Genomic DNA, 26,900 nt, shown 5'->3' with positions numbered 1-26,900 from the left:
AAATTGGATAACGTTATACCAGGTAAAAATTTTTATTGTTTTGTATGAATTTGTAACAATAGGAGTTTTTTTTATCTTAAATTAATTTAACTAATCATATTTTACAGCAGCATTTAGTTGGAATGGACAGTATGCAAAATATTTTCTTGGATTTATTATCGTAGAACAAAATGAAAAATGTTTAACCTAGAAAGAATTTACTTTATTCCTTTTATTCTCAGCTGAAAGGTTTCGCCAAATTTGTTTAGGGTTATAATTTTGGTATTGTGCGAGCAAAGTAGCCTTGGCGAGATTTCGCGTTTTTAGTTAAACCATTTTTAATTTTTATCATGAGTGGAATAAAATGGTAGTAAGATTACAGAATTCGATAAGTAAAAAGAAATAATGGTCAATCAACTGAAAAGAAAACTACCACCATATATCCGTGAGAATTTTGTTGATGATTTGCATAACATGACACAATTAAATCGTAACTCAGAAATTAGAAAAATCGAAACAGAAAATTTTTAAATGAACCGATTCGGGAATTCGAGAGAAATAACTCAGCTACAAATGGAAAAAAAATAAGCGCTAGCCAAGCAAGGCAAAGAAGTATCATCTTCTTTCGATAATAATTTGTAATGTCATATTGAATTTTCTAGCATTAATTGTTGTTCTTGTCAGGCTACAATTATTATTTAGTTTTATCAAGAATTGATAAATATCGAATTCAACATCATGGAAATAGCTGCTTAGAACTACGAACTACGTAGTTTGCATTAATCTTTGACGTTTAGTAATGCTTCTTGAATTCTCATTTCTTTCTACGTGGGTCAGAATATCAACAAGACTTTGAAAATTAATTTAAAAAGAATAAAGCGAAAAAATCATACGTACGAACAAAAATCACAACACTTTTAGCATTTTCTTCGTTACCATGTGCGTTTGTTTTAGTTTTCAATTCCGCCATTAGACAGTGACTTCAGTGCCCCCTACAGTTCGTTGGAGTTGCGAATGGAGAGGGGCCAATTTCGCTTGGTCGTACGTGTACGAACACTTTTGGGAGCCACTGTATATGTTTCTCTGGTGTTCTGAAAGTTTGGTAAGGAAGTGCCGTAAAACTGCGTGTAATAAGCCGAAACCCTTCCAACGAATTTTGTATTTTTGAAAGAAATACTTATATTAGAGGTGCTACATCGATGGCAAAACATCGATGTTAGAAATTAAAACATCGATGGTATTGATGCATCGACCAAAAAATATCGATGTTTCCAAACATCGATGTTTTAAAACATCGATCTTTTTATCAATGTATAACATACATTTTTGAATATACTGCACTAATTTAAGCAATACAAAAGAATACGTATCCGACGAATATATTGAAAATACTGAACCTCAAATCATGCATATAATTTACTAAGAGTAATTTCGCAATATCTTGGTATTATAGTAGGGCAAAAATTGATAAGACAAGCACCGATTCATACAACTAGCTATAGTAATAAGGAAATATTTTCAAACTGAATGAAACTATAAGTAAATTTACATCAAATAGAATCCAAGAAAAACGTATCATAGCACTTACCGTCAGTTGAATGATGAGAAAAAGTTGTGCTAATTATTTTAAAAATACAAAATTAATTCTAACAATTATTTTTAAGAGCAAGAAATATGTGTTGTACTGTTAGTTAATAATTAAACATAAATTGTAAGTAATAGAGTTACGACTTGTTGGTGGAAGTCGATAAGTAACCCCGAATATTGGTGTTGAGTTGGAGAAAAAGAAGTTCGTTTGCTTTGTCCCCCAGAAGTGCATTTCTCTTTTTGCAGACTACCCCACCAGTCAGAGAAACATCTCTTTCCGATGGAACAGAAATTGCCATCACTATCAAATACTTTAAAGCAACTTTTACCAGCTCTCTCTTACCAGTTATAATATTCACCCTAGTAACGTATAGGATATCCCTTTAGTTTAAGAACTGGGGCCTTAAAATAGACTACAAGTTCTGACACCAGACTACCAGTGTTAGGTTCTTCCAAAAGCTTTGACCTTTTGCTCACTCTCTAGTTAATATTTTACTGTCTTGTAGTTATCTTCCCAAAAATCATCCTCTACACAGAAAAATTGATCTTATAAAATGAGTGCAAAAAATGATTTTTTTTTTTGGCAACTCCATAAGTAAACTTAATTACCTAGCGAGAAAATTGGAGTAAATTTTATGATCATTTTCAATTAAAATGCAAAAACATCAACATCGAAAAAACATCGAAAGAAAAACGTCGATGTTAAAAACATCGATGTTTCCAAAACATCGACATCGATGACGCACCCCTAACTTATGTCTTTGTGAATATAAGTGATATTCTCACAAAATTATAAAAATAAATTTACCTAGTAAGTTTACTTATTTCTGAAATTTATTGCTTTTTCCTGCTATTTACGATGAAAGGTGATCAAAAACCTTTTTTTGTTTTCTCAATTTGTTGCTGGTCCTTTACATATGTGGGTGGTTTAATTTTTATTGGAAAATGACAGCTGGAGCATACCTTTTATGCGGCAAAAGTTACAAAGCAATTGGTCTCTTACTTGAGAAATCCTTAAAAATGGGAATTTTTGAAAGTGTCCCAATACTTTCGGTGATTTAGTGTACAACGGTCGGATTTTAGTAGTCTTTTAGTTTTTACTGTGTTTAAAAACTGGTCAATCGCTGGCGGACACTGATCTGGAGGTAAGTGGTTAATTACTGGAGGTAAGTGGTCAGTTACTGGAGGTATGCGGTCAGTTACTGGCGAAATCTCCTTTTTTAACTACTATTGAAAATAATTTGAAAAATAGTAACTAAAACAGAAATATGATTAGCGGGTTTTCCTTATAATGATTTAGTCCAGTAACATTTTCCTTGGAAAAATTAAAACCCTAGATTTTTCTTCACAAAAAGCTTTGCTATGTCTTCCTTAACGACATCTCAAAAGCCCCGACATTTCACTGTATGCTCCCCTATTTTTTGTGTGGGGGGGGGGGGAGGAATTTCAACTTTGCTATCTAGGCAAGTGGGGTATCATTTCTAACGTATTTTTTTTACGCTGAGTCGAATAAAACCATAACAAAGTCGATATTACGAATATTTAGAGTTTTTGGGCTTAAAACCAATTTTTAATACAGATTTAACGAGCTGATGTGTGCATCACATGACTTCCTTTTGCACTAATTTAATGATACTAGTGCCTTGGATTTGGAGTAAGCAAATAAACACTTTTAATATTTTCACCCCAAGTTTGTTACGAACCGAAGCAAAACAAATTTTCCGAACATTAGCAATTTAATTCAATGGTTTACTCTCTAATTATCGTCAATTGTGGCCAAATTGAAACCAGATTAAAAAAAAGATAAAACGCCAAATTTTTCGCCAAGTTGGCAACAAAACTTGGTGATATATTGCCAAGTGTTTGCCAAATTATAACACCACTTGAGTTTGCATTGAAATTAACAATGATTTTACCCCACAAAGGTGTAAAAGACTCCCTTTGAAACATCCGAATGCAACCAAAAAGGGAGGTGCACCACTAGACCTCACTAGGAGTCTACATACTAAATTTCAACTTTCTAGGACATACCGTTCTTTAGTTATGCGTGGTACATAAGCACATTTCATGCGGACGTCACGAGAAAACTCGTTGTAATTAACTCGGAGATCGTCAAAATGAATGTTTCGGGTGTGCATCTATCCACGTATTGTCCGGTTGAAAAAATAACTTAATATTCCATCGGGGGCGGGCAAAATGAAAATTGAGGCCGATTTTTGAGTGAAATTTTTTTCGCGAATACAATACTTCCTTTTTTGTAAAAGGAAGTAAACGAGCTGATGTGTGCATCATATGACTTCCTTTTACTTATTTAATGATAATAGTGCCTTAGACTTGGAGTAAGCAAAGAAACACCTCAAATATTTTCACCCCAAGTTTGATGCGAACCGGAAAAAAAAAAGTTAATTTGAATTTTGGACATCTTGAATCCAAATTATGTTTTTCGCAATCACGTGTGCGTGTGTATGTATGCGTGTGTGTTTGTGTCTGTGTGCGGGCATGAATGTGTGCGTACGCGTGCGTGTGTGTGTAGGTGTGTGTATGTATGCGTGTGTGTAGGTGTGTGTATGTATGCGTGTGTGTGTAGGATATGGACGCAATCTGGAGACTTTGCTCGCTAGAGGAGCAGCATCGTTGCATCGTGAGGCCGGGCGACGGTGGTGCTGGCAAAGGGAGGCGGGGTGAGGGTGGAGTAAAATCATAGGAATTTAAAACAGTCAAATGAGAACAATAATCAATGTGATTGGACAAAAAAAAAAAAAAAAAAAAAAAAAAAATCCAACATTCGCAGTTTTAATGTGATTCAATGGTTAACTCTCTAAATATGGCCAAATTGAAACGAATTTTATAAACAAAAAAGGGAGGTGCTCAACTAGATCCCACATGAAGTCTAAATACCAAATTTCAACTTTCTAGGACATATCGTTCTTGAGTTGTGCGACGTACATACGGACGTCACGAAAAAATTCGTTGTAATTAACTCGGGGATCGTTAAAATGGATATTTCGGGTGTCTATACGTTCTTAGGCACTTTTCTTCCACGTGTGGTCGGGTTGAAAAAAACAAAAAAACTCAGCATTCATTCGGGGGTGAGCAAAATGGACATTAAGACCGATTTGTGAGTGAAATTTTTTTCGCGAATACAATACTTCCTTTTTTGTAAAAGGAAGTAAAAAAACTTGCTTCATTGAAACTTAAGAATCCTTCTTTAAAAATGGGCTGATGTGTGCTCACACGACTTCCTTTTACACCAATTTAATGTTATTTCTCTATTATTGGCAATTTTAATGTGATTAAATAGTTAACTCTCTAAGTATCACCAACAATGATCAAATTAAACCAGATTATCGCCAAGTTGGCGACAAAACTTGGCGACCAAAAGACTGGTGATATATCGCCAAGTGTCTGCCAAATTATAACACCTCTTGAGTTTGCATCGAAATTAACAATGATTTCCCCCCAAAAAGGTGCACAAGACCCTTTAGAAACACCCGAATGCAACCAAAAGGGGAGGTGCACAACTAGACCCCACTAGGAGTCTACGTACCAAATTTCAACTTTCTAGGACATACTATTCTTGTTATGCGACGTACATACAGTTGTCACGAGAAAACTCGTTGTAATTAATTCGGGAATCGTCAAAATGGATATTTCGGGCTTCTGTACGTTCTTGGGCATATATCCACGTGTGGTCGGGTCGAAAAAAAAAAAAAAAACTTACAGACACCTGAAATATCCATTTTAATAATCCCCGAGTTAATTACAACGAGTTTTCCCGTGACGTCCGTATGTATGTATGTATGTGTGTATATACGTATGTATCTCGCAGAACTCAAAAACGGTATGTCCTAGAAAGGTGAAATTTGGTACGTAGACTCCTAGTGGGGTCTAGTTGTGCACCTTTCCTTTTGGTTGCATTCGGATGTTCCTAAGGGGGTCTTTTACACCTTTTTGAGGGGAAATCATTGTTAATTTCAATGCTAATTCAAGTAGTGTTATAATTTGTCAAACACTTGGCGATATATCGCCAAGCTTTTGGCCGCCAAGTTTAATCGTCAACTTGGCAAAAAAAATTTGGCGATTTTTTCTTCTTTTTTTTTAATTTTTAAGTCTGGTTTTTATTCAGTTGACCAATGTTGGTGATATTTAAAGAGTTAACCACTGAATCACTTTAAAGTTGCCAACAATGGGGAAATAAAATCTGTGTGAAACGCTTTTTTTGCTTCGGTTCGCAAGAAACTATGGGTGAAAATCTTAAGTGTTTCCTTGCTTACTCCAAGGCGCTATTATCATAAATTGGCTTAAAAGGAAGTCATGTGATGCATACATCAGCTCGTTTGTAAAAAGAAGTAAAAATAATAACTTAGATTTTTCTTAAAGTTTTGTTCTGTCCTCTTAAATGATAGCATAAAATATACTATTTTTTTGTTTACACGCATCCCTCTTTTTTTAGGGGGAGGGGGGATTTGAAATGAAGTATATAGCCAAGAGGCGCATTGTTTTATGAACAAACGCTAAGTCAAAGGGTCATGTGTATTTCATGTATAACCTAATATATATTTCAAACAATGTAAGACATATTTACTTAAAAACTATCAATTTTTGAAACAGATTATGGACAAGCTGTTCCATTGTAAATGTAAAGTATTATTGAAAATAAGAATAGTATTAAAATTGTACATTACGAAAGAATCATGATGACTGTACAAAAACATCACGTTAAACAGCCACTTCAAAATAAATTTCGAATTGTAATGATTTGTAATTAGAAAATATTTATATATTTGTTGCTATTCATAGAAAGAATGCTCAACATCTCGTAGACCCGTCTTTTCAGTTAGTTCTATCCCACTGATATGATTTTTTTCAGAGATTCTTTCCGTCGGGACTGGATTAAGGAACGATTGTGCTGGCAGTGTTCACAGGCTTGACAGCAATAAAGACCCACCATTCGTCATCCACATACATTGCACCAAGTTTTGCTGCATGTACAAAAAATAATTTTTTATTTTAATCTGGAGTTGGACGTGTGGATGTTCTTATTGGATTTAGCATATTTTCTTTCATATTCTAGCTCCCATTGGGTTCATGTCGTTGCCAAGCCATTTCTGTGCATGATAATAAACACGAAATTAATGTTGTTAGACTGCACTTGAAGCAGGGGTTAGTGAGCTTAAATTCAAATTTTTGTAACTGATTTAGGAAAGCGAAGACACTGACAGTTGTCTAAGGGTTCTCTTTGGTAGATGCATCAGAAAGTCCTAAAAAGACTTTTTATGCCATTTTCTGTATATGCGAAACGTAGTTTTCATAAAATACTTGCATAGCGACTTGCAAGTCAGGACGATTTTGCAAACAAATTCATGAGTGCCGATTTGCCTTTCCGGAACATAGATGTTTCAATCGCAGCCAGAAATGGCATGAAGCATCAAAATGCACTTTTCAATATGCCTCTTGAACTGCTTGATGAATCAAGTTTCTGCTCCATCTTACACTTTACCCGCTTTACCTGACTTGTGAAAAAATATCTCTTTGTTGGGAGGAGTTCTATCAGTTATTAGGAGAGATCAATATCCTGACCCAGGTTAAATGACCAGTTGAAATAGATAACGGTATACGACAAGTATTACCTAAAACAAACAAAATACAAATAATAAAAACAATATTAACTTTATTTTATTAAAAGAAAAAAGTAATGAAGTGAAACGCACAAAAGCGATAAGATGATATGGACATTTTTCAATGCAGAAGTTCATAACCGGTCTTATGGCCAGTAAGTGCAGGCCCGGATCTACATACCCGCAGACCCCTCAATGCAAAAAGGTCCAAAAAATTGCAAAAAAAAAAAAAAAAAAACTAGCTCTAAGGCTTATTAACGTTGCAAATATACACTGTTGGCCTCTGGGGAGGGGCCCAACAGATTTTGTTGAAGTAGGGTCCAACATTTATAGATCCAAACCTGAGTATGTGGTATGTTTAGTGTTAATTACGTGCCTTTTCAGCATTGATTCGTTTTCAAGCATAGTAAATGTATGTGATTAAGATTGAAAATCAGGTTGGAGAAGAAGCGAAGTGAAGAAGAGAAAATGGTGCTGTTAGGGTGATTGCGTATGATCATTTTCAAGTACTCAGGGGGGTGGGGGGCAAGTAATTGATTTATGAAATGCAAAGAGTTGTTTTACAGTGTTATTTTTGTGCTACCGCGTAATTAGACAGCTAGTGTTTGCAAATCTTTTCCACATCAAAGTTGTGTGTTTGAAAAGTAAAAACAAGAAATAACAACGTGTTATTGCAGAAAATTGCTGCTAACTGAAGGCACATGTTTCGGGGGTTACAAGGAAACCCAGGCAAAATAAGAGCTTACAGATGAATAAACGTCCGATAAAAGCGACTTGGCTTTTGTCGGATGCCTAATCATCCATAAGCTAGCTCACTTATTTTGCATTAAAAAAGAGGCATTTTTATTTTTTATATTTTTTAAAAAAGCAGGAAAACGCACATTTTAAATCTCGGAAGTTGTTCATGGTCCAATTTTTTTATCTGATTTACTATGGTGTATTTTAGAACATTGGTGATCACGTATCTTTCATCGTTCTTCTTCTTCTTCTTCTTTTTTTTTTTTTTTTTTTTTTTTTTTTTTTTTTTTTGACGTATGATTTGTTTTTGGTACACTTAAAAATTTCTATTCGGTCCAAAAATAGGCTCTGAGAAAATACACTTATTTATTTTTTCTTTTTCTTAGACACATTATGTTGAGTGTTTTATTGCAGAGGCATCTAATGTGAAATAAGGCGTACAATCTATATCAGCATTAAGGTTCTGTCAACAATTTCAGATACTGAATGACAAACTAGTCTAGCTTCCATACCTTGTGTGAAATGTGTTGTACTTTTTAGCTACTGTTTCAAGGAAAGGAAAAAACTATCTGCTGTACATTTTTTTTTTTTTTTTTGAAATTTGGGAAACAAGGCATTTAAAGAGACTAAACTTAGCGATTTTAATATTCAATGACATTTTTATTACATTACTAGAAAGTCGCCCGTCAAGGTATGACGGATGAAAATTGCTTCAACTCTTCTGAATTTGAACGAATTGCCTGTTGGTGATATTTTGATACTTGAAATTTTAACCCTAACTCCAGTGGATGAACCCTAAACTCCAGAAGATAACGTTCATTAATTGACAACTTTTTCTTTTCTTCATTCCCCTGAAATGACACAGTCTTACCAGTAAAAGGGTTAAGTTGCCGGATCGAGTTTCGCCTTGTCACAATAAAGCCTTTCCCTGCAAGTTAAACATTACCAAAACGTATTATCAAATTATCATGCCGTTTCACTGTTGAAACACGTGGGTTACTCGATCATCGGCTATTATTTATATAAGGATCCATGGAATTTTAAAATAATATTTTCCACAGTTGTACAAAAGAAACTGCAATCTAACTGTGTTCTAACAATTATTCTCGTTTTTTTTGTTTTTATTTCATTTTCTGTGTTAAAATACATTCCATATAAAGAAATATTAAAATACAGTAAACCCCCTCCTAACGGGCACTCCTCTTATGCGGACAATTTTTAATTCCCCGATTCCAAGGCAAACAACATTAAACCCCTGGCGATCCACTCATTTGCAACCGCTCTCAATAATCTCTCATCACAGTCTCGACGTGGTTAGCGAGATCAAATAGTATTTTTTTGGCCAATCAAGTCTGCTGCTGAGTTATGACGTGACAGACTGCCGACGAAAGCAGGGTAGCATTCACATACGGTCGCCGTACATCAATCACGTGACTGAATTCACTCGCCAGAGAGAAGAGCGTGCTGCTTGGCGGAAACCAATGAAACGCCGTTCTACTTTTGACGGCCGTCAGATATCAAGGTTCTTCTGATCGAAACAGGTCCCGTCCAAGATGGCTTGCTGTCATGGCAACCAGCAAAGAAAACCTGTTTCGGGAGGAAAAAAACGTGATGGACGGAACGGACGGCCGATATGTGAACAGGCCCAGGGGCAATTTACACTACGGCCGTCCATCCCGAAACAGGTTTTCTTTGCTGGTTGCCATGACAGCTAAGCCATCTTGGACGCGACCGGTTTCGATCAGCAGAGCCTTGATATCTACGGCTAAGGGCGCCCATATGCAAAATTTTTAGCCCGGGGGGTGGGGGGGGGTCTCAAAAATTTTCCCCATGGTTTAGCAGAATATTTTCCCCTTGGAAATCGATTTCAATATACAGATTAGAGATACTATTAAAATTCGACATTTTTTGTAACTTATTCATTAATGGCTGGAAAATAAATTTTTATACATTTTTGCAAAGAAAAAAGCATTAAAAGCAAGGAAGTTCTCATTTCTAAAGAGGGGCTTGAGCCCCCACTTGTCCCCCTATATGTACGCCCTTGCGTACATATAGGGCCGTACGGTGTATGTACAGCCGTCATATGTACAGACGTCAATAGTAGGACAGCATTTCATTGATTTCCGCCAAACAGCGTGCTCTTCGGTCGCGGACTGCTGCTAAGCTTAAAACCTTAGGCTTAAAACTTTGTGTGCTTTAAAAAAGGCTTTACTTGTATGCAATGTTTTTGAAATTTTATGCTTTAAAAATGTTGAGATTTAACATTTATTTTTTATGCATGAAGTTTGAATAGCACTGTTTAAAACAACTATTTTTTTAAATTGTAATACAAAAAACATGATTATCAAAACCCAATGGTGCACAGAAAGCCGTTCCAAAAAGTTGCTGAAAAATAACAGATAAACTCCAACATAACGCTTGACACGTGGCATCGTAGACACATAAAAATATCCAATATTGTAAGGCAGGGCTTCCCAAACAGTGGTCCGCGGACCCCTTGGAGGTCCGCCGAGCCTTAGTAGGGGGTCTGCCTCAGTCTTCGGGGGAAAATGTTTTAAATACGCTAAATGATATTTAAATAATGCTCTTATGTTTGAAAATTAGAATTTTCTCCTTCTCGAAGTACTTAGTTGTCCTTTGAACACCTTCGTGACATCTCTCTCGGTATACAATGCTGTAATATCATGCACCACCACACTGCGACTTCTCAGTACAGATTGGAAACACGTTCAGAACAAAAGTATTCCAGTTGCATGAATGCATTAAAATGTGTTCTGAATTTGCTCTATTAAAAATAATGCTCTAAATGTGTCCCACTCGGAATATTTGTTATACTAAAGATTGGGTACACGTTTGAGTACAGATTGGGAATACATTTTGGCACGCTTGTGAAATCATTGCTTTTTTTTTTTTTTTTGTTCAAATATAATATCATTTTCTTTCTTTAAATGCCAATCAATTGAATCTCCTTATATGATGCTACTAAAAAAATTTTTGCAATGAATTGCGGCCGGTTTTTGTCGAGGAATGGCAGGAAAATGAATATCCTTGCTGGGTCGAAACTGTCCATTGCCACGGCAATTGACAGCTGCCCCCCCCCTCATCATATTGCTATAAAAATACAGCAAAAACTGGTATAATCAAAAGGGTGGTCCCAGGCCTGCGCCAAGCTTGATCGGCGCCGTCGTGCAAATGTAAACAAATGCGTTCGGCGTCGAATTTATTGAAAAAACAATGTGTAAATATTTAATTTTGGAATATAGTGTACGTTTTTTCTTTATGTCTCGAAGTTGTTTCGAGTTCAATGGCTCCTCTGATTTGCTAATGCGTTTTGGAAAAGAAAATACTTTAAATATCAAAGTTAAATGCCTAATAAAAATGTTCCTCTTATGTGTAATTGAAGGATAATAATAAATCAAACTTTTACGTCTATCAAATCTGTACATCAGAGCGAGACTGACGTAAGTGAAAAAGTTACGATTTTCCATTAATAAGTGCATTGTAGGCAGAAGCCAATTCCGCATCGAGCCACGGAAACGTAATTCCTTAAAAAAAAATACTTTTATTTTTTTTACTACGGTAAAAAGAGCGCGCGTCCCATCCTTTGCTTGCACCAGAGAAAAGTTTTTTCTCTCTCATGTAAAATCACCACAATGTGACTTACGTCCTTCTGGCTCTAAGGTACAGAAAGTATGACAACAAAGTACTGATTTTATTTCTAAACTGAAGTACAATTTTGCATTGGATATTCCACCATAAATTCTGAAACTAGAAACTCCAAAATATAAAATCGTTAAAAGTGGTCTTTCTTTTTTTTTTTTTGAATTTCATACACAAATAGAAGTAATTATTGTCATGTCCAGTGCCGGATCAAAGTTGATTTACACCCTAAGTCAGACTTCGAAATTACCACAAGATAAAGGCATGAAAAGATGGGATTCCCCCCCCCCCCCCCCCCGATTATGTTCGAAAGAGTTCGGGGTTGTTCCCTTGGAATTTTTTTTGAAATTGAAGCTTTAGAAATGCCACTGTAGGCCATTTAAAGCGATTTTACTTGAAGTAATGGGATTCGGAACTCGACTGGAAAGTTTTAAAAATTGAAGTTCTACAAACGGATTTGTAGGTCATCTTTGATGATGTTATAGGAAAGGATGAGTTCAGGGGTTCTCTCTCTCTCTCAGCCTTTCAGCCTTCCCTTGAAATTAAAGTCTTAAAAAAAAGAAATATTTGACGATATTTAACGATGTTGATAAAAGGCGTAAGTCTGGAGCCCGCTCCCGCAAATTTTACGAAATTTGAAGTCCTAAAGCGTGATTTCAGAGCATCATTTTTCGTTGGATGTAAGGGGGGGGGGAAATCGGTGACTCTGCGGAGGAAAATTTTTGGAATTGAAAACTAAAAAACTCTCTCTCTCTTTTATCACGTTAGGGAAAATTGATGGGGTTTAGTCATTCTCCCCCAGAAAATTTTCGAAACGGAACATTTAAATATGCAATTGGAAACTATCTTTGATGACATTAGGAGATGTGATTTGGTAACCCTCTTCTGTAAATGTTTGCAAGTTGAAGTCCGAAAAATAAAATTTTGGATGATTTTAATAATGTTGGAGGGCACTCTCATGAAATCTTAGACGATTTTTAATGAGATGGGAGCAGTGTTGAAGTGAGGGTTCCCCCGTAAAAGTTTTGAACTCACAGTAGTAAATAATATAGAAATGTGCTTACCGTTTTTTTTTTATTTTTTTTTTATGTCTGACAATATGAAGCAGTCGAATTACCACGTACAATAGTTTAAAAAATCACAAAAAAGACACATTGCACAAATTCTTATACAACATATTCTCCGTAAGTTGGGGGGGGGGACCGAAAAACAGCAAATTCAAGAAATTCGCCTCGTATGCGCAACCTTAAGGTACTATAGATATTTTGAAACAGCATTCACGGCTTCACATGAGGAAGAAAAATGCTAATACATGCATTAATTAGCATCACGTTCTTTCAGTGTAATACATTTTTGTACTTTTGAATAGTATGTTTTGATACAAAAGGCAATATTTTTTCCCTTTAAATTGACCGTGAGACGGATTGCTTGTTTCAACGAGCAGTCTAATTTCATCACCATCGTTAGATAAAATGAAAAGTTCAATTTTATTTTTTGTTTAAAGATTTTTTCTCCCATTTGGAGCATTTTTGATTGGTAGACCTCAGCGCCTTTTTGACTCTGGCGCCGTCGTGTGAGCACGACCTTGCACATAGGGACGGCGCGGCCCTGGATGATCCATAAGTACTTTTCTCCGCACGCACCCCACCTCTTAGCCGTAGGCCTTAGGTTCCACCGCCCGGGGGGTCTGCGTAGCGGGCCCCCCGCACGGCTGAGTGCGGCGGTGATCCATAAGTACTGTAAAAAGTGTCTTAAAAACTGTGTTACAAACCGTTTTAAAAGAAGATACATTGTGTCAGTATTAAAAAAAAGTTCACAAATGCGTTCCCAAATTTGTACTGAATCAATTGTATTCTAAAAAAAAAATGTTCTCAGAAATGATTTGAAAGCTGTTCCAAAAAGAACTTTGAAGTGTTCTACAAGTATCCGAGTTCAAATTGTGTTCGAAAAGTGTCCGAGAATTTCTCTGCAAAACTAAATATCGAAGCCGTCTAGATTCTGAACCTGGTATTCGATTCCAGCCGTCAAAGATTAAACCTTAGGGCGGTAACTTACTATAAAATACCAATATAGTAATATTGTGCCAGCTAAATCAACCTCACTTCTCCCCATTATGTAGATGTTCCATTTTGAATTCTCATCGTTTTGTTACCAATGGATTTCTGTCGAATCATTTTGTTTTTTAAACCTCGGAATTTGTTGCATTGTAAACTACCCTGCCGTCCGCAAATGATGTCACATTTGGGGGAGGCGTTATAGAAAATTGTTTTAGTTTGTGACTAGGGAAATGAGGGAAGGGGGTATAACAAAAAGAGGAACATCACGCATCTTTTGAAAACAATATGCTTACGAAAAACATCGTGATATGTTACAAGCGGAGGGGAGGAGGTATGGTGAAGAATGACCCTTTATGACATGGGGGGAGAGGGTCAAGCATGTTGTGTGACATCCTTTATGGACAGTCCCCCAAGAGCGTTTTTAAAGGGTTCCGCACTACATATTGATCTACGAAAGGGGTTCCACTGGCTATAAAGTTAAGGAAGTCCTGTTGTAAGGCATTAAAAACATATAAAAGCCAAATGAGCAGGATTTTAAACGTTTAAGTTAAGTTTGAGCGCAGAAATCCGATGCCAAAAAAAAATTGCTGGAAAAAAAAAAACATATAAGCTCCAACATTTCGCTCGACACGTGGCCATCGTATAGAGACACATAAACATATACCAATATTGTTTGGCATTAAAAACATATAAAAGTCAAATGAGCAGGATTTTTAATATTTACGTTGAGCACTGAAATATTAATAAAAATATCTCATGTGTTTTCCAGAAAATGGAAAAAAAAAAATGGTTCCATTTTTTTCCATGTCGTAATTGCTACTACAACCATTATTACGTTTGCTGAAAAAGTGGTTAGAAAGCTATAAGGATCCCCTGTTCACTAGCTATTCTTTTTTTTCTTCAAAGTCCTGAAATCTTTTTCAAACGAATACTGCAGCATTTTTATTTGACGTGTGTAATTTAAGATCGCAGCTAGAGGTTCTCTTTTCTTTTGCTCTCCGAATTTTTTTCTTCCAAAAACATCATTTTTCAAAAGAAAAAACAGTGAACGCCTGTAAATTTAATCAACGGCATTGATTAAAATTTGATTTAATTCATATTGATTTGATTGGATCAAACCGTCAAAACAGAACACAGTCCAGCTTTTTTGAATCGGCCGCTTTATGGAATCAAAACTGTTTAGAAAAAACGTAATTCATATAAGCGGCTGCCACTGTTTTATCAGGGTGCCCCCCCCCCCTTAAAAAAAACGAAAGTCGAATTTTCAAATTGCTCACCTTCTTATATTTTTCCTTTTAGGTTAAAACAATTGTAAATAAAGTTTCAAATAATTTGAACAATGACCCATGCCGACTTGCGCCTGAAAGTGTGAACTGAGTACTAGGTTGAATCGAAAACAAAAATTTTTTTTTTGGAAGTTCGGCATTTGATGTTGATAAAGCGTTGCCCCTCTAGCTCCATATGTACCGCAAAAATATTTATCCAAATTAAAAAGTATTTAGGTGTCCAGCAAAATGTCTAAAATTTATAATTTTCTTCAAAAAATTTATTTTTTCGATTTATCTTTTAAAACATTACATTTAAATAACATACCAAGTAAAAAAATTTTTGCAACAATTTTCAAATCAACATTTACAATTCAATAATAAAAAAATGTATTTGAAATAAAAACAAAATTAACTTAAACTTGAAAAAATCCACATTTTGAGTACTATGTGGGAGACTTAAATATTGCAAGACAGCAAAAATTTCTATTTAACGCTAATTACTGAAAACTTGACAACTTCTTAAAATTTATCTTAAATTTTTAAAAAAATGTATAGAAAAAAACCAATATTTTCAAGAAAATTAACAAATTTTAAGTCTCCTGCTGGACACCTAAATATTTTAAAATTTAGATAAATATTTTTATGGTACATGTTGCGCTATAGGGGTAATGTTTTATCAACATAAAATTCTGAACTCCCGAAGAAATTTTTTTTTTCGGTTCGGCCTAGTACACAGTGATGGTTTATACTTTCAGATTCAAGTCGGCACGAGTTGCCGTTGTTCAAATTATTTGAAACCCTTTTTACAACTATTTTGACCTAAAAGGAAATATATAAGAGGATGTGCGAGTGTGACTTGAAAAAAATCAACTTTCGTTTTTTTGGGGGAGGGGGGGGGGACACCCTCATGTGTATACAACCGTCTCTCGTATAACACGGTACTTCTACAACACGGTTTCGATATTACACAGCACCAAATTTGCGACTATTATTACACGGTTTCGATATTACAAGGTACGAAACTTGAATTTAATACTTCATGGTTTTGATATAACTTGAATATCATATTTTAAAAACATGGCATTTCATTTTTATTTAATACATTCTGTTAATGGTTGATAACTCTAAATTTTTTACCTTGTTTTTATGAAGCTACGTTTAAATATAAAACGGTACAGATCCCTTGATTTACATTATTTCCAAGTCTCGTGCAACACGATCTCGATACAACACAGAATACGGTTTCGATATAACACGATACATCTTCACCTGATTTTTCTCATGCACATACATAATCAGTATTAAAAATAAGTAAAAATATTATTTTTAAGGGGTTACAGTACCTCAAAAATGATGAAACGATCAAAAATTTTTTTTATTGCTTATTTCAAAACTAAAAACTATTGTGAACACAGGGAAAAAGTTTCATTGCTTTAATTGAAATATTTAAAAAATTATGAGTGGTTTTAGGCCATGCTTGCTATGTGTTCTTATGCAAAAGATAAAACATTTTGCAATTGGGATAACATATTTGACAAAACTGTGCATTTTATAAGCATTTTATTAATTACTCAAATGTTTAGAGCATGTTAAACCTTTAAAACATTTTTTTTAAAGAAACAACTTTGATTTTTTTACATAATTAATCACAGAAAATTTTCTAATAAACTCATAAGCAAATGAATGCACAGATCTTTTAGAGATGATTATAGTGATCGTTTAGCAAAAAAATTTTTTTTAATTAATGCAAAAATAAAAAAGCCTTAGGGATTTGAAAAAATTGAAATTTTCTTCAATTTTTTGAATTTTTAAATTTTGAAAATAAATTATTGATTAAAAAATAAGTAAGCATGTTATGGTTTCAAAGAGATATAAAATTTACTTAAATTAAAAAAAAAATGTTTGAAACTTACTGTGACCCCTTAAAAAAAGTCTCGTACAACACGGTTTCGATACTACACGGAACGAATTAACCGTGTTATACGAGGGATACCCCTGTACATACATATAAACAATGTATATTGTTACTAAGTTGAGTATTTTCTTTACTTTCAGATGTCGATCATCATTAGACTTCAGAATTTGCCCTGGTCGGCCAACTCCGTTGACATCCGGCGGTATTTCTCCGGACTATCAATTCCTGAAGGTGGTGTCCATATTGTTGGAGGAGAAATGGGCGATGCTTTTATTGCCTTCAGTACAGATGAAGACGCTCGTCTTGCCATGGCCAAAGACGGTGGAAAGATCAAGGACATGCAAATCAAGCTTTTACTGAGCAGCCGCACAGAAATGATGCGAGTAATCGAACAAGCACGTACACAGAATGTAATTCCAGTCACACCTGTCTTAGCTCCACCTCCAGCACCATTTATGGTTATGCAACCTCCAGCTAGGGTCCCTCCCCCTGTTGTGGAGACCAACGATCGCAAGAGAGAGAGAAGTACCAGTCCTCATCGGCGTGCTCGCGACCGATCTCCACCAAGAGACCGCTATCGAAGTCCAGACCGACGATCATCTAGAAGAGATCGGAGCAGAAGTCCCCGCAGTAATCGTGGTTCTTCTCGAGACACAGACCGCCGCAATGATCGCTTTAAAAGAGATGACAGAAGGTATGACGAATCGGTAAGATACAGGGATGACTACCGTTCAAATCGAGATCATCCATCAGAACCGAAAAAATATCAAGACGCCGATCATGTGAATAGTCGATCGCAGCTTCATGCAACTGAAGGATTTCGCACAGTAGCCCCAACTCCTTATGATGCTGCTCCACCATCTGTTCCATCACAGAACTACGCATACAATGCAGGGCATCAGCCTACTGTTTCCAAAGGTTATCCACCTGATTCCTTCGCAGTGCCTGCAGCTAATGCACCGTTATCTCATTCTGATCGCTTGGGTCATCCAAAGCAAAATACTGCAAATGCTGCTGATCCGCGAAATCCTCCTGCACCTCATATACCTGGATCACAGCAGCCTTTTGATGCTTCATCTTTCGAACAAATGCCTCCTCCCTCTCAAGGAGATTCGCAAGCACCACCTGTTGGACGTCGTAGGAAGACTCGATTCGAACCAGAATTTGTGCAACCTCCTACAGAGACACGATTTCCTCAAACTACTGTTTCGTCTGAAGAATCTAAGGTACAGTATGCTGATAAACGAATGGCATCACAAGAATATGTTTCGGGACCAAGAAACTCATGGTCCCGGGAAGGTGAAGGACCGACTGAAAAAGCTACATGGAATGAAAAACGTCCAGCATTGTTGCAGGCCCCGAGCGCCAAAAGCGAGGATTTTGTTCAAGTAGTACCAATGGATCTTGATCCAGTGCCCGAAGGGGAGAGTGAAATACAGTCTTTCATGCCGCCAAAAGACGTTCCTCAAACTTCTAGAACTTCTTCATCATTTCCAGGAAATGCTGTGAGAAACGATATGCCCGCACCTTATCCTAGGACTAATGCAGAATCAAAAATTGAAAATTCTAGAAATAATTTGGGACCAAGATTAGAAACCAATAAATATCCTGAAAACATCTCTGATGGTAGAAGTGACGCATTGAATGCATTTCCTAGACCGAATGTTCCACCTAAAATTGCTTCAAGTGATAGGAATGAAGGACCAGTGCCATATCCTAGAGCAAACGCATCTCCTAGAAATGAAGATTCAGATAGAGGAGTCGATAGGAGAGGACCTCCTAGAAATGATAATGTAGATAGAGGAATTAATATGAGAGGACCTCCTAGAAATGAAGATTTGGGTAGAGGAACTAATATGCGAGGACCTCCTAGAAATGAAGATTTTGATAGAGGAAACAATATTAGAGGGCCCCCTAGAATTGAAGATACGGATAGAAGAGCAAATATGCGAGGACCTCTTAGAAACGAAGATATGGAGAGAGGAACAAGTATGAGAGGACCTCCGAGAAATGATGATTTGATTAGAGGAGCTGATATGAGAGGACCTTCTAGAAATGAAGATGTAGACAATAGAATGAATATGAGAGGACCTCCTCGAGATGACGAAATGGGTAGAGGAACCCCCATGAGAGCGCCCCCTCGAAATGAAGAGTTGAACAGAGGAATGAATATGAGAGGACCTCCTCGAAATGAAGATATGGATAGAGGAACCAATATGAGAGGACCTCCTAGAGCCGAAGATTTGAATAGAGGAATGAGAGGTCCTCCTCGAGATGAAGATATGAACAGAGGAATGAGAGGTCCTCCTCGAGGTGAAGATTTGAATAGAGGAATGAGAGGTCCTCCTCGAGATGAAGATTTGAATAGAGGAATGAGAGGTCCTCCTCGAGATGAAGATTTGAATAGAGGAATGAGAGGTCCTCCTCGAGACGAAGATTTGAGTAGAGGAATGAGAGGTCCTCGAGATGAAGATTTGAATAGAGGAATGAGAGGTCCTCCTCTAGATGAAGATTTGGAACGAGGGCCTGGTAAAAGGGTGCCATCCCGTTTTGAACAACCACCTCGCGGTTCACCTTCTCTTACTGTAGAAATCAAAGGAATTCCTCCGACAACGAGAGTTGAAGACATTTTAGAATTTTTTCATGGTATTCCCTTAGCTGCGAATGATATAAGAGTCATAGCAAATCCTCAAGGAGCAGAAAAAGCTGTTGTTCGTTTTGTTGATTCTTCACACGTGAAAGAAGCTTTTAGTCGAAATAATCGTTTCCATGGTGGTCGTTTTGAAATGGATATGTGTCCAGATGACATTTTTGATTCTTTCCTGCAAAATACAAATCAAAGTCTGCCTCCACAGCGGCACAAACCTAAACCGAAACCACGAGAAGAAGATTTGTGCATACAATTACGTGGTCTCCCTTTTCAATGTAAAGAAGAGGATATTGTACTATTTTTTGATGGCCTACGTATTTTAGATTTATTTCTAGCCATCTCACCAGATGGTAGAGCAGCAGGATTCGGTTTTGTTGAATTCGCCACTCATGAGGACTTCCGCGCTGCATTGGCTATGAACGGCAAGATGATTGGTCATCGATATATAACAATATCTGTTGCGAGTAAGGAAATGATGGAAGTTGCTCAGGCAGATCACGACTACGCAGGACCACCTGAATCTGGTCCTAAAATGAGGCCTGCGATGCCCCCAATGGCTAAACCTGCTAGACCCCCACCGCCTTGCATATCGTTGAGGGGATTGCCTGAAACCGTTACTAACAGAGAAATTGCAGATTTTTTCAATGAAGTTGGTGTAATGCCTCGGGCCATTCATATCATGTTGACACCGGAGAAGAAGCCATCTGGGGATGCATTTGCAGAGCTTGCGGGTCCTCAAGATGTTATGGCAGCGCTGAAAAGAGATGGCAATACAGTTTTAGGTAATCCAGTTGAAGTAACGTCTATATCATTTCGTGAAATGTCTGAAATTCTAGGCAGACCCCTGCCCCCAATGCCTAATCCTCCAACCCCTGGACCATTGCTCAAAACTCCTGGTGATGAAGACAGGCCTCGCAGGCCTTTCCAAGGACCAAATGATGGAAGCTTCAGGGAAAGGCCTAGAATGGAACCTCCGCCTAGGGGTATGAGGCCTCGCATGGAACCACCTATGAGGCGAATGGAAGGGCCTGGACGCCCTCCGTTCAACAGAATGAGAGGACAATTTCCCCCCAGACCTTTTGGTCGTGGGGGTCCCGATTCTCGCTTCGCACCACCACCAAGTTCCGGGATGGCCAAAGAATTTTCATCTCCAGGTTGTGTGGTTTCCATAAATAATCTCCATTTTCGTGCTGGCTTAGAGGAACTATTGGACTTTTTCCACGGATTCAATGTTACTAAAGACACTATTATTCGAAAGTATAATGAAAATGGACAGGCAACAGGTGAAGCTAGAGTTGCATTTCAGAGCCCCCGCGAAGCACAACAAGCTGTTCGGGAACTGAACCAGAAACCCATTATGGGAAGACAGCTGCAATTATCAATATTATAATAGTATTTTTATTGATTACAGAGCCTTGTCAAGACTCGTTTTGTACATATTGTGTATAGGAAAACTTTCATTCATATTCCATTATATTTAAATTTATATTTGCATTTTGTTCAGCTATTATAACTTGATAGCATGTCAATAATCAAAAGCTTGATTGGCAGATATTCATAGTGAGTAAGTATCTCAGAATAGGACTTAACATTGAATTGACTAAAGGAAGATATTTTCTGTTTGAAGCATTTACTTTTATAGTTAACCCCCGCCTCTCCCAATGTTCTTGTTTCTCCTGCGTCTTTTCAACTGCATTAATTCATTTAGACAGGAAGGTTTTTGATTTTCGCTTTCGGATTAAAGTAAAAATCTATAATTTTAAACTGAAAATTTATTGTAAATATTTTCAAAGCATACTTGATACAAAATATTGCATGTATATCTTTGTAATTTTTCTAATGATGTACAAGTCTTAAAATATTTCTTTTGGATTTGAAACTTTTTATTAAACAGGTGATAGATATTGCCTGTCTTTTAGGATGTGGAAAAAATTCCCATGTTACCAAAAGTGTGAATAAATTCCATTGCTGTTGAATTTTTGTGAATTACTTTTCTTGTCTTTTCATTTCAGGACGAGCTTCAGTTTTAATACAGTAGACTCACAAATCCGAATCAATAATCAGGAATATATATCTATATATTTTAAATAAAAAAACTGTTAAAACTTATGCGATTATTCCACATTGCATAAATTACGCATGTTTGTGGGTGTTACATGTATTACCTTTGACTTAGGCGCTCCATGCTTCAACAAAGTTGGTGTCATTATCGAATTTTTCCACGGGGGTCAAAGGATGGATATCATACTGAAAAACAGCCAAAACCACGCCCAAATATATGTAAATGCATTGATTTATAAAAATCGAGAGGGGAGAGGGATTTCCCCTTCCTGACCCTTTCTAAATGACAGACCTGGTCGTTGATGGTTCGTTCGGCCATCCGCCACATTAGTCCAGAAAGATATGTAGGTACACAGTACAATTTTCAAAGCATTTTCACAGAGAACTCAATCTAACTCTGTTAGACATTTCCTGGTTAGGGATTGGCCAACAAGCTTTGATGGGGGGGGGGGGGGGATTGTCAAAAATGTTGGAACTCTTGAACAAATATTTCACTTTGTGTTACGAACCAATCAATGAGAGTTCCCCGCCTCCGTGATTAAATTCAGCCAGTGCAATTCAATATTATGAAATGTACAAATGCTTCGAAAATTCGAAATTGCACGCAGTTGAACGAAACTAAATAACTGTGAAAATTTATCCAGTAAAACTTGCTTAGATGAAAAGATAATTGATGCGTACTTTTTTCTATGTTTATTTGTTTGCATATCCCGATTTTCTTGGTCGATTTTCAATCAAATCACACTTTTTCTGGGGGACAAATGTAGACGGTTACTTTATTCATTCAATAGCTTTCCATTCTTCAGTTAAAAGATAATTTTAGGAATATTGCTATACCTTTCCTATTTTTTTAAAATTATTAAATTTAAAATTAAAATGTTTTCCTGAATTATTTTATTATATTCATAATTCGTTCTCATTGTGGTATAATTTTTATAAAATAAAACTATATAATGGAGTTTCAACCATACTGTCTCTAAAATGAATTTAGACGACAGAACCGGAAAATCAAAAAAAAAAAAAAAAAAAGTCAGGGAACTTGATTGATCAGGGGAAAAAAAAACAAAAAAACAGGGAAATTTGAAAAAATAACAGAGCTCAGAAAAATTGATTAAAAAGAAATCTTTACTTTTTACATTACTCGTATATATATTCGATTACATTAAAAACTATTACTTATTCACATTTTTCATTCAATTGCTAAAATTGTACGTTAAATCTGAATAAACTCAGTTTTTTGCCATTGTTTTATCCGCGGATTATAGAATGATTATTATTTTTTAAATTCAACCCGATTTTATGACTTTTGGGTCATACGCTGCCGATGACGATTCACAGAAAAGTAAACATTGCATTTCATATAAGCATACTGTGATTTTTCAGTGAGGCAAAGAGAAAAAACAACGATCATTGGTAACGTGAATTAAGGAAATTTGGTGAACTGTGTCGGGAAAATATTGTTTACAGTTCCTGCCGTCACACTAAAAGTGCTCTATATAAATGAATTAAGTACCTTTCAGAGCCTAATCAATGTTCCAAAAGTAAAAATTAAGTTGTATATCATTAACCTACGGCTGTGTTCAAGCAGTGCCTTGAAAGTTAATTAATGCTTACTGGCGTTGTATTTCATAACTATTGGTAAAACAACCACGTAATGCAGTGATTCCTAACCGGGGTATCGCAAAACTCTTGGGTATACGATTAACTTACCAAAAATCATCTTCGTGATGCTAGAATTTAATTGTAAAAAAAGTTTTATTAAATCATGTGATCCGTCATTAAAACAAAAGCATTGCAGTTTCATTAAATTTATTATTAATTAGTTTTAAAAACTAACTGATAAGGTAAATACACAGGTAGTGGCCAGTGCTTCAGTAGTAGCCACTTCAAAGTTTATATTCGAAAAAATAGGATTCCAAGTTTCCCAATGGATTCAAACGTGCAGGAGGTAACGCGTTTAAATCCATTGGGAGACCTAGAATCATTTTTTTTCGAATATTTAATTATTTATTTATTCAGAAACTACAAAGCTTCACACACATTGAGGACTGCGTACTAAATGCCTTAACTCCGGACACACACAGGACAGATTTACAGCAGAAGAGAAGGAAATAACACCTAGGGCACCGACGGGAATCGAACCCACGATCTCCGACTTAGATGACGAAGCCTCTACCTCAGAGCCACGAAGACCCCATTTTTTCGAGTTTTAACCTTGAAGTGACCGCTACTGGTGTGTTTACAGTAAAAAGTCAAAAATGATTTTTTAAAAATCCGAACTAAGTGGGGTAGGTAGCTCGGATTTTCAAATTGTTCGTTTGGAAGACTCCCACAGGGCTTTGGCTGGGACGTTTTTGACCATCCGGTCAGCCAGCCCCGACCTCACTCCTAGCGACTTTCACTTGTTTCCGCATCTGAAGTCTCTCCTTGGCGATTAGCGGTACGACAGCGCTGACAAGCTGAAAGAACATGTTACCTTGTGGTTGACTATACAGGCGGCAATATTCTACGAAGAGAATGCAAAAATTTCTACCACGCTATGACCTATGCCTGTAAAATCGCAGGAGCTATGTCGAATAATAGCGTACGATGAAAGATTTTTGCGCAATAAATTTCTTGCCAAAAACAATTTAAAATGATAGTAATCATAACCTTTTTATTTAAATATTTAGACCCTAAAAGTTAACAAACTAATTTCAAGGCTGAACTTAAACAACGTGAATTGCGCTTTTAAACTGATGACTTGAATCAAAGAAACCTGCATTATTTGAAAAGTTTAAATCCACAAATATATGCAATAAACTGATGACTTGAATCAAAGAAACCTGCATTATTTGAAAAGTTTAAATCCACAAATATATGCCTGCTTAAGTCAGCCTTTCAATTAATTTCTTTAGTTTATTAAGAAAACTAACTTTAGAATTTCTACTAGGGCTGGGTGATATACCGTAATGTATTGATATATATTTATTATCGCGGTAACGATATTCAGACTTAAATGTGTCCGATATATCGACCGATCGGACTTAACTAAGAACTAATTGAAATAATGACTTAAAAATTCATATTTTTATTCATATTTCTTTGTACTCAATGAGTGGATCATACCTGCCAACTCTTCCAGATTTCCCAGAAGTTTTACGAATTTTCATGTCTTTTTCCCTTGTTATGATTACGAGCAAAATTTTCCAGTATTTTCGTGCTTTGCAGAACAAAAAAAATTGTATCTCGCCAGTTTTGGCGCTATGCACGCGCCAATGCAGCACTGCGCCGTGTCTAAAGCCAGGGTTGGCGTAAGAGAATTCACTTGCTTCATTCAGATAGAATACTAGAGATGCTTGTTCCATTGGATGAATATGATTCGGGAAGCTTAAGCAGTTTTTACTAGAGTACGGAGATCTGAGAACTTCGAAAATGTACGTAAGTTTGCGTATTTGAGAGGTGAAGTAGTTTGCATGACTTTCGATTCGTCGTTTTTCGCGCGTTTACCGATTGCGTTGTTGAGTGTTGACGTTGAAGCGGTATCGAGACTAGCGGGGTTATATCTTTTTCGTTCAAGATCCGATCATGGAATATTTTCTTTTCAAGATGTCCAATTCATTTGAAATGACTTATCAAACATAGGTTGCGGAATTGGGGTAACATATATTAGGATTTCAGGTTCTTTGGGAAATATCGATTGTAGTAGAAAACCAAGAATAAACTTGCATTTCTGAACTTGTATGGTTTTTGCAAATTATGTAAAGGAAATTTTTTTTAACGAGCAGATGATTTAAGTATGGGTGTCCCCCCCCCTCGAAATTTTAGATGACACCTTTCTCCCTCCCTAAAAATGTTATTCGCCAATAATAAGGCCTGTTTCACAAAAACGGCCTTATTATTGGGGAATTTTCCAAGTACCCTTTGTAAAATTTCAACAATTTGGTCTGTGCTTGCGACCCCCCTCACTACATGAGCGAAGGGAGGGTCGTTGTAGCGAATATTATTGAAAAAAAAAAAAAATACAGAAATATGTCTTACCGAGGGCTTTTAACAATTGCAGATCTTGATATGCATAGATATATGTCCAAGTGCCCCTCCCTCCCACAGTAGACCTCCTCAATTAAAACGAATCCCCCCCCCCCCCGAAAATAAACCTGACCTCTCATTAAAGAGATTAAAATCCGTTTAAAAAAGCTTCATTAATTATTTCAGTGGTAAAATCTCTCATACCCCCCCCCCCCCCCCGCAAGGAAGGGCACTTCTACTCCAGCTATTATTATTAGAATAAATTACTGAAATATTTACGGATCACAAGATTTACGATGACTTTTCTCTACTGCAGATCATGGAATATTTTCTTTTCAAGATGTCCAATGGCGTTTCCTGTAGCATATTGTAACGGATTCGGTGCGACTTCCACTTTCTTGAAATGAAGACACAGTTCTTGATAAAAACACAGGAAATTTATTTACACTATGTACAGGAAAGATCTTCAACAACTGCCAAATTATTCATCAGCAATTAAGCAATTATCACACAACACCGTAAACTCAACGTTTACACACGTATTTACTTCCAAATACGAAAACAACACAGCGAAATGCCTCGCTATAAACAGAGCTAATACACACACTCAGTTCGAAATCTGAATCGAAACTCAACTGTTTATCCATCGCTAACGGCTTAAATACACCGAAAAGAATTTTCTCAAATATTCCACACGCTTCTCGAAATGCGTTGACCGTTATCAAATTTTATCAATGAACAGAAAGGGAATAGGGGTCGTATATTTTAGCCATATGAAAAAGGGGTTGTATATTCATTACGGGAAACTATTTACAGGTTACGTTACTACAATAATTTCTATTTGCAGGATTTGTAACATTGCCCCCTTCCTAAGGACTGCACGTCCCGGGCAGTACAATCCCCAGAAAGGGTGCCAAACTTCTATCACAAGTTCACAATTCCACACATTAAATAATAACTAACAGATACAGAAAACACAATAATAACAAGAAATATTACTAAACATTAAAAGCAAAAATTATCTACAACTTTTGTGTTATCAACCATGGTTGTTTACGTAATACTCATGAACTATGGCCATAGTATGGGGCTAACCGATCATAATGTACAACCCTAGGTTTTGCATTAGGTGATTTTTGGATCCTCACCACGACGTCATTTAGTCGGTTAAGGACTTTGTAGGGTCCATCCCAATGCGACTGCAATTTGGGTGACAGACCTTTCCGTCGGATGGGATTCCATAACCAAACCTTGTCGCCTTCGTTGAATTTATGTCCAGTAGACCTTGTGTCATATCGGGTCTTCATCTTCTCCGCCGCGATGTTGATTCGCTCTCGTGCGAAGTTATGAACGTCTTCC

At 36.5% G+C, this 26,900-nt stretch overlaps 1 protein-coding gene across 1 annotated transcript in view; it reads left to right on the top strand.

Annotated features, from left to right (window-relative positions):
• LOC129229511 (uncharacterized) overlaps window positions 1–21,443 on the top strand; it is a 46,931-nt gene extending 25,488 nt beyond the window's left edge. The window contains exon 2 of the mRNA XM_054863829.1: window positions 16,963–21,443. Within this exon, the coding sequence (XP_054719804.1) occupies window positions 16,963–20,862 (3,900 nt within the window). The 3' untranslated portion in view covers window positions 20,863–21,443. The remainder of the gene's footprint in view (window positions 1–16,962) is intronic.
• Window positions 21,444–26,900: the final 5,457 nt, after the last annotated feature.

The sequence above is a fragment of the Uloborus diversus genome, chromosome 9 (assembly GCF_026930045.1).
Source record: "Uloborus diversus isolate 005 chromosome 9, Udiv.v.3.1, whole genome shotgun sequence".
Classification (NCBI taxonomy): domain Eukaryota; kingdom Metazoa; phylum Arthropoda; class Arachnida; order Araneae; family Uloboridae; genus Uloborus; species Uloborus diversus.
Note: the sequence above shows the minus strand (reverse complement) of the source record. Positions and strands in the feature narration are given on the sequence as shown.